General features: G+C 34.7%; 1 protein-coding gene across 1 annotated transcript in view; it reads right to left on the reverse strand.

Annotated features, from left to right (window-relative positions):
• The window catches only part of ADGRV1 (adhesion G protein-coupled receptor V1), a 275,402-nt gene extending 266,544 nt beyond the window's left edge, over positions 1-8,858 (reverse strand). Inside the window, exons 1-5 of the mRNA XM_075079982.1 lie at positions 8,676-8,858; positions 6,737-6,886; positions 5,545-5,640; positions 4,344-4,448; positions 2,863-2,976 (exon numbers count right to left, since the gene is read on the reverse strand). Of these exons, the coding sequence (XP_074936083.1) occupies positions 2,863-2,976; positions 4,344-4,448; positions 5,545-5,640; positions 6,737-6,886; positions 8,676-8,858 (648 nt within the window). The remainder of the gene's footprint in view (positions 1-2,862; positions 2,977-4,343; positions 4,449-5,544; positions 5,641-6,736; positions 6,887-8,675) is intronic.
• Positions 8,859-9,059: the final 201 nt, after the last annotated feature.

Below are 9,059 nucleotides of genomic sequence, written 5' to 3' on the forward strand. Positions count from 1 at the left end.
TGTTATTATTTCCTCCCAGTTATTTAGATTTACATCTTGATTTTCTGATGTTGATACTGATTAACTTTATGCATGCCTGAGATAATATAGGAACAACTAATGGACACAACCTACCTTGGCCCATCCATTCATGTACAACTGGAAAAGGAACACTTCCTAAATTCAGTCACACCCATGTCCCCAGGGAAAACTTCCATCACAGATTTGAGAAGGTGTTTTCTGGTGCTTAGCAATTAATTAGGCTTTGGCATTTCTATAAGATGACTGTTTAACACTACATTTTAGTTTTAGCTATTTCTTCTCCAGTATCTGATGCAGCAGACAACAAAGAAAGGTTTATAAAACGCAAATTACAGAACTTAAAGATTATATTTTTGCTTTATATTACTACATTTTATTCCCCAAATCTTGATTTGCTAAACCTATTTAACTGAAAAGTATTTGTATTTAATTAATACATAAAGGTAAAACGTAAATCTTTAAAAATTATTTATGAACTTTGCACCCCATCCTTGCTATGGACTCCTGGAAACTGGTATTATTTGTTTCTGAGAAGAATTCCAGGATAAAATTACTTATTTTTTGTTAATGGTAATACTCGGTTATAAAGTTGACAAATCCTTTTCATGCACTTTTGTTTTGCGAGCTAAAAAAGTTCTAAAAACACTGCTGTCCGATATTTCTTCTCTTTCACACTCATTTGGTAATTGGCCACCCTCAGAATCTTTTCTAGGGCTCAGAGAGTGGGCATGCAACTGCTTTTAGAGCTGATGCCAATTCTGTTCCTTGTTTGGCTTCTGGCACTTAATCTTGCATAATGTTGTTGACTGATGCAGGGTTTTTTGTCAATGTGAGATCTGGAAGCTCTCCCTCACCTCTCTCATATACTCAGATACAACACAGCTATTTTACCTTACTAGAACAGATGTTACATTTTGTTTAGCTCCTTAATTAATATACCATCTTGCACCATAAAAATATATTTAAGAGACCCTCAGAATGTCTTCTTGTAGTTTACTTCTTAGTATCTCATATAAATGGGACATTCTGGAGTTTTTAATGGCATCATGATTGACTAATAAAAAATAAACCAGCCAAATTTCAAAGACAACTGTATAAAGGATTTCCAGTGCTGCCTTGCCTCTTTCATTTTCTTTTAACAAAGTTTCCATTATTCCTCACTTAAAAGGAAATATACACAATAAAATTACTATTAATGTAGGGCTGCGAAGATCAGATCTGCAGGCCCCTAATTTCTGTAGAAGTGCTACCCAATTCAGAAAAATACTTGTTTCATTGTTTTTCCTAACTTAGGACCCTAAAAGCTCAAACTAATTTCTGAGAGTAAGACTGGATTCTTGTGAATTCCATCACCATCATCATCAATAAAGGTTTTTTACACAAAATTAACCTTACATGTGTGCCTTTGAAAGATTTTCACTGAGTGGACCAGCCATACCTGTACAGATCAAACTTTGAGAAACAAAACTTTGAGAGCATTTCTCAGAGGAAAAAAAAATCATGTCCTCCCAAAAAGTGTAATGATTTATTTCTGTGTATAAGACGCAGAAATATTACATCTAATCTGAAAGAGGTGTTTCTACACCTCTTCAGTCTGGCACAGTTTCTTAATATTAAAAATACCAGTATTGATGTAGAAAGACATTTTTTATAACTAACAGAAATACACAAAATTGCTTCAAAGTTGCTCACTTCCAAGACAGGCACTATTTACCCTTAATTTTTTCTTGTGAATTTTCTCATTAAGTTATCTGTATCATATTTACTTACTTTGGTGCCTCTATTTTCCCTCTCAACTCTACTATAAATTTTTTAAAAAGCTGAAAAGAAAATCATGTGTAATACAAAAGAAAATCAGAAATTGAAAAGTAGAATAACATTTTATTTACTCTGAAATAGAAAAAAAGACTCACAACATATAGACGTTTTTGAAAGACCAATCTAAAAAATGAAAATTTTAAATTGTCACCTAGTGTTCATGCTCTTCACAAGACTGTCTGTTTCTTTTAAGAACCTTATCTATTTTTAGAAGTATGTTTAAAAATACATTTCTACACTGAAACATATCTATATAAAAACATATAAATTTTTTCCATCTGTCTTTTCTTTGTGAATATTCATTGTGTTATATTCTTTCTTTAGGGGCAAACATAACATGTCTGCTCTTCACATGAATGAGAGCCAATCAAGGTAACAAAGAATAAGCTGGATTCTTATGCATTGTTAACTGAAGGAAGAGGAGCTGCACAGGCATCACTGAGGATGTAATCAAAAATGAGTCATGTAAGCAATGTAATGATTAGTTCCCTTTTGCCTAAACAATTAATAAAGACAAAAAGGAGAGCTTGAGTTCATTATGCAAACATAACGTGAATTTGCAAGGCAGACAATTAGGGAAGAGCAGAGCACATTTAAAAAGAAATACAGATAAGTTAAATATAGAAAACAGTCTAATAGATAAACCTAGACCCAGTTTAAGAAAGTCATCCTTGGCTGTAAAACAAGGATCTCAGTATTCCATCTGAAAAAAAAAACAAAACAAAACAAAAGTATAATGCTTTCCTGATTATCTACACATTCACTGCAGTAGCACCTAACAGGTCTAGTAAGAGCAGCCAGGGTGTGTTCAGAAACCTAAAAAATTAACTGTTGAGAATTACAGAGGTAGCATTAGAAGGAGTGTAAATGAGAGGTGATAGAACCAAAATTTAACATCACTTTAGAAGCACTTTTAACCTTGTTCAAACCAGGCATTTTTGTAAGTTATTATTCTAAGTCTCTCCAGAACAGCAGTTAACCTTCTACATATCCAAACCAAAAACTAAGTCAGCTTGTTCTTACCTGATCATCAAGCACTGTTAAATTATAAATCAGCACTGATCTCCCAGGGGTAAATGTAATATTTCCCCTAGCTGGACTTAAGTCTTCTTCAGCTGGGTTTGGTCCATCTTCTATCTGCAAATAATTAATTTTTGCAGTAAGAAATATATAAAACAGGAATACAAATCTAGCACAAGTACAATGATCAATATACAGTGACATGCATAACAAATGACTCTGCAGTCATCTCCTGCTCACAGGCACACACATCCACTCGTGAAAATCTGCTCCTCTTTGGCAGATGGAGTAAGTCAGAGTAACCACACTTAAGTAATTATGTATTGCCAGAAAAAGAGGAAGAAAACTACTTCCATATAGGTCTATGAGGGCTCTTTGGTATCTACTGATGCATAACTGACTCTTTCACATAACAGGAAGGATATTCATTCTAATTTAATTTGAATCACTAGTATTTCATAAGTTCCAAGACAAAACAATAGCAGTTACTGGTTTTGTGTGCTTTCTATCTTGACTTGTGATATTGAGGTTATTACATTCAACAGTGAAACTTAAACATCTGGGAAGCCACTTAGAGACAATATGGTGATTTATTTTTTTTTTTTAGAAAATCTTGTAAATTTTTTTCACATATGTACATAACCTGCACTGTGAGATGGACCTGATTCATTGTGCAGATAGTAAAATTTATTGGACCTTAAAACAAATAGATCTGCAACAAATTACAGTTAGAATCTCATTCTGTACTTTAACTATACCAGCTATATTTAGCATGCAATAAACACCAGTACAAATCTTTTCAGATTTTGACAAGTCTAGATTAAACCCTTGATGACATAGAAGACCAGACTACTGGTAAAGAAATATCCATATGAAAAAAATTTATATATAATTTTGAAGTATGTAATAGAGTTGAAGCTAGATTAAGTTAAAAAAAAACAACACAGTAAAGGAAATAACTGTATCACATTCAAATCAAGCACATAAGTAACAGACTAAATATTCAACACAAGTGGTTTAGTCTCTGGGGATTCAAACTGCAGTCTTACAGATACAGAATTTCACTAAAAACTGAGCTGTCATACTGACATGTTCAAAGTTGGCACAAGCATTAAAGACTCACTCAGATGTTTATTAGTAAAATATAGATACAATTTGAAAAAATATTAAACAAGACATTTCTTACACACTTAATACACATTGTTTTCTAATAATACCAACTAATGCTGCCTCAAATACCTTCCTAAATGACAGAGAAGTTTCCTCTAATGTCTCTTACTTTTTCCTCAAATTAAACAGCCAGATAATTACAATATTTTCATTTGACAGCTAATATCTTTCTATTTTATGAAACAGATTTAGCAAATGTAGACACAGGTATTTTCCCCCCTTTTCACTTTTTATAAATGCTTTGGTAAGTTATGATTATGGCATCAAAGTATCATCCAACAGCCTAAGATATGAAGCCTTTGTGATAAACTCACCTCAAAAGTTACGACGACTGTCCCGTAGGTTCCCCTCTCCCTGATTAGAGTGAGAGGCACAAATTCATTTCTGCCCCTGGGCTCATTCACTGTGATTAAGGCAGACTAATGAGGAAGAAAAGGGACAGGCAATCAGGCACAGATCAAATATCACAGCAGAAGGAAGAAACTGTTACCATAGAAATACCAAACTCCCACAGACAAGTTAATCCAATCTGCAAACCAGTCCACTGATGGCATACATTTCCTAGCAACCAATTAGTTCAGCTAATAAAAAGCTTGAAAGATTTCAGATTTAAAAAATTATCATAAGTTAAGCAAGCAGGGTGGGGGCTGTTTCATAAATTAACATAGTCAATATACACAAAGCAGTAGCATATTAGCACTATTTATAGATATTTATAGGAGCTCCCAACCCCATTAAAAATTGGTTTTGTCCATTAAAAAGTCATTTATTAGACAACTAGTTACAAATGGACTCTGTCTATCAAACTGTTGTAGGTGAAAGACTTCAAAGAATTACACTATTTCAGGAAGCAGCATGGCTTAGTACTGTGGTGCTAAAAATTTATGTTCTTGTGCTTTTTCAGGGAAGTCCTCTACAATAATTATATAGCCATAATGCTGGCAATAAGGTATAGCTTCTCTTTGTACTAACACAACCTCTGTATTATTGCAAGTATTTTCCATACCACCAGTCACAAGAGTGTCTTATCGCAGAAGGTGTTATACAATGCATATATCGTGATACTGTTCTCTCAGCTTGAGAGTTAAGCATAAAATTTCTCACTAAAGACAGGAAAATGCATATATTCTTAAGATTTCCAAATCGCATCTTTAACTTTCCTATGGTATCGTTCCTCCCTTCTTCCACGCTGTATTAACATCCTGACATATAGATGAAGGGCAGTGAGACTGAAGAACTTTTTAGAAGTTTTATATTTAAGATGAGCAACATAGATATTCATTCACGTGTGAGGGACTCTGGCTACATCTCAACACCTAAGAGCGTACAGAAGTATTAAATCTGTATATATGTACAAATTACATACATATGTATAAATTACCTCTAGAGATGTTTTCAAAGATGTAACTCAGAATCAGTTTTCAATGGATTCAGTTGAACAACTAATCAGCATCTTTCAAAATTTCACCTTTATGCTTTCTAAAATTTTCACATATACCATATAAAAAGCCATACCATGTTAAAAGAAATTATTCCAAAGGCATTGTCATTTGATAAGATTGTTACAGTGACAGATTTGGGTGAGCCAAGCTTTATCCTTGCAGATGGTTTCTAAAATTAACAAAACAAAGTAAGATATTAAATATGGTGATGGGCAAAAAATACACATTTTGATTTTACTGTCTTTTAAGAGTAAATGTTAGCCTATGACAAACTGTATGTCTTCCTATTATATATTACAATGGAAAATATTTAAAGCAATAGAATACACCAAAATGATTCTTAATTACTGAGCAAATACACTGTATACAGTCAACAGCAAAGTGCTTGAAACAAACTTTGTAAATGATTAATCATAGTTTGGCAATCCATTAACGACACCATAGCAAGAGGGAACTAGGTATGGAGCATGTAACACTGCCAGGACCTCCAAAGTTGTTCTTTTTTTCTACATTGGTATAAAACTGAAACTTTGAAGCTACTGTACTGAGATATCAGCTAAAAGAAGCATCTTTACAGTCTTGTAAAAGTGAGCTACCATATTTACAAATCAAAGGAAGAAGGAAGGGAAAATATGCGTTTTCCTGCATATTCACCACGAACATCCCGAGATGTGTAATAATTGCCAATAAAACATAAAATTTATCTTTCCTGAACTGACGTCAAACTTAGTCATGAACTGTTACCTAAAAAACCAAAGTGAATGTGAACTCCTCTCTTGTAGCACAACTCCTGTCAGACAAAACAATTTGAAAAGACTTACAGATAATATTTTAAAAATTGTTTCTTTTTAGGTAAGTCTCGTTTACCCTCTGCTTCCAGAGGACTAGAAGTCATCCTCTTTCATTTGCTATTTTCCACCCTCTCTTCCAGGTACAGTCTATGCAGGAAAACAGGAAAGGCTCAGAGTCTCCTTCACAATTTCAATCTTCTGGGCTCTAGTACACCTTCAAATGTCCACAGCTGAATGCAGTGCCCGCTGAAGTTTCAGACAATGTCTATACTGCACAGCAACATCACAGACAGACACCCACAGGAATGGCAAAACCTTCTAAAGAGCAGTGAACACCACCCTGGCTAGTTTCCAGATTTTAGTTCTTAGCTCACAAGCAGTATGACTACACTGAAATCTATGGAATACCACTCATTTATGTCAGATCACCCACTGCTTTCTGGGGAACAGGTAAATTGAAAAATTGAGACTTACTGGTAGTGTCAAGTAAAATGTGAATGTCTCATCAGCCTCTGGAAGATCATCATCACAGACAGATATATACACTGTTCGGTTTGTTTCTGTATCGGGTATAAATGCAGCTGTATATGTGTCAAAAAAGTCTCCTGTGTTTTCTCCATCAATCTGCAATAAATACAGAACTGAATGCCATCTCTTTCTTCCCCCACTATCTTCTATAATATTATTCTGGACTCATTGAACAGACTTTGTACACTCTTCTTGGTACATAATTTTACCCACAATTTCCTCTGCTGTCATGCAGTGGATTTCTGGACAGGAGGTGTAGATAATAGCCCCTTGTATCCATGCTGAGTAACCAGGAAAATGAAACAAAACATACATAACATTTTATACAGAACCATTTATGACTTCCTCCTTGCAACTGGGTACCTTTTGCATAATGCACCATATGACCAGTTTTTTAATGAAAAGCTATTCCTAGCACAGATCTGCATACCTCATAATACCCTACCTGAATTAAACTTACCTTAAGATGTAACTGCCCTCTGCCTTCCTGTCTCACTCAAGGGACTAGAAGGAGCCTACACGTTTAACCTAGACTAACATTTTGATTGCCAAAGCTGGCAAGATGAAGTCTTCTATAATGAGCAGCCCTGCTTTCACTTCAGTCAACACAAAAGAAAATCCCACTGGTTCTAGTGTAAGTAAAGTGGTTAGAGGAGAGATTACAAAGGCAGTAGTGTCAAGACAGCAAAGTGTCTAGGTTAAGTTTACAGTTGGAAGCTGAGACTAAATGGAGAGAAGCAACTGAACCAGCACAGCTGCCACACCTGAAACTACCAGCCCTATAAGCCCTAAAGGTTTGAATGTACCATTGTGAAAAAGGCTATTCTTTGTTCGAGAACAGTGAAATTATAAGTTCAGTGAAGAGGAAACAGAGTACGGAAGGTATTTTTGTGGCTCTCACCTATCACTGGACATACTTTTTATGTATCTGAGCCAACACTAGACTTACCAAAATCTCTTACAAAAACAGGCTATAAACGTCTTCCTAAAAGACCTGCTCAAAATATTCATGTTAGAAACAAACTTTGGAATTTCAGGTCCTTAATAAGGAAACCAAGTTACCCTGCTTGTTACATCAGTAAACAGCACTAGTTTCAAAGTACAATCACATTTTCTCCAGGTTTTCTCCTCAGATATTAATGAAGTGTTAAATCCCTATAGATTTATTTCTATTCCTTGTAATTTCTGAGACATGTATTTTTCATATTTAGGTACAGGAAATTAAAATATTGTGCAGGAACACAGACTATGTCTTTTGTCTACAGGCTGCAGAAATTCATACGCAGTACACCTTCTCTGGTACACTGCTGTGTTCTCATGTGGTACTCATACCACACAGCATCTTACTCCACACATATACGGTATAGCAAGCTCTAAGGCATTCAAACTTTTAAAGGGAATACAATTGAGATCATGGTTAATAACAGCTAAGAAATAAAGAAAATAATGCAAAAATACTAACTCTGATCTCCAAATCAATTGAACACTGTAATTTTTAAAATTCATATAGAAATCAGACTCAAAAAGTGGAGTAAATTGCAGGTTCTACCATAATCTGGAGAAGGAATTGTTATATATCCACATTTTCAGTATGAGCTCACAGCCACAATCAAAATCAAACAAGCATATCAGTTTGGACTTCTACCTGCACAGCAGGAGCTGGCTCCTTGAGGAGATGTTTATACCATTATTTTGAAACTCCTGATGCAACCAGCAGGAATTTACTCAGTTACAGAAACTGGGTGTTGCTTCTTCAAAGTGAAGCACTGCCTCAGTGAAATACCACCCTCCTTTTCCCTGGCTTGAAACAAAAAACATACGCAACATTCAAATCTTAGGGAAGATATTAATATTTACTGAAAATATAACTGGCGTAGTTTCTTACCGACACAATTGCTGTGATGTTAGCAGGTGTCCCTGTCCTTTCAATTACAAGACGTATAACAGTTGTACTTGTTTCATTAACTACAAATTCTGTTTGTCCACTGAACTTCACTTCTGTTTCTCCAGATGTGAAATGAAAGAGTAATGCTAAAAGCAAAGAAACTAATAAAGAAGCAGAGGGCATCCCTACAGGAAAAGAAAAGAATAATTAAAAATAGATTGTGACGCTAAAATACATAAAAACATTCCCCATCGACCTTACCAATCCAGTCAACCTTTCAAATACTGTTTATCTTATGAGCTTCAGAAAGTAGACGAAAACATGCACAGGTCTCAGCTATAATCAAGTCAGAAAAAGTAATTATCATCTACATCTAAGTCTATT

Source organism: Phalacrocorax aristotelis, chromosome Z (genome assembly GCF_949628215.1).
Source record: "Phalacrocorax aristotelis chromosome Z, bGulAri2.1, whole genome shotgun sequence".
In the NCBI taxonomy this organism is placed as follows: Eukaryota; Metazoa; Chordata; class Aves; order Suliformes; family Phalacrocoracidae; genus Phalacrocorax; species Phalacrocorax aristotelis.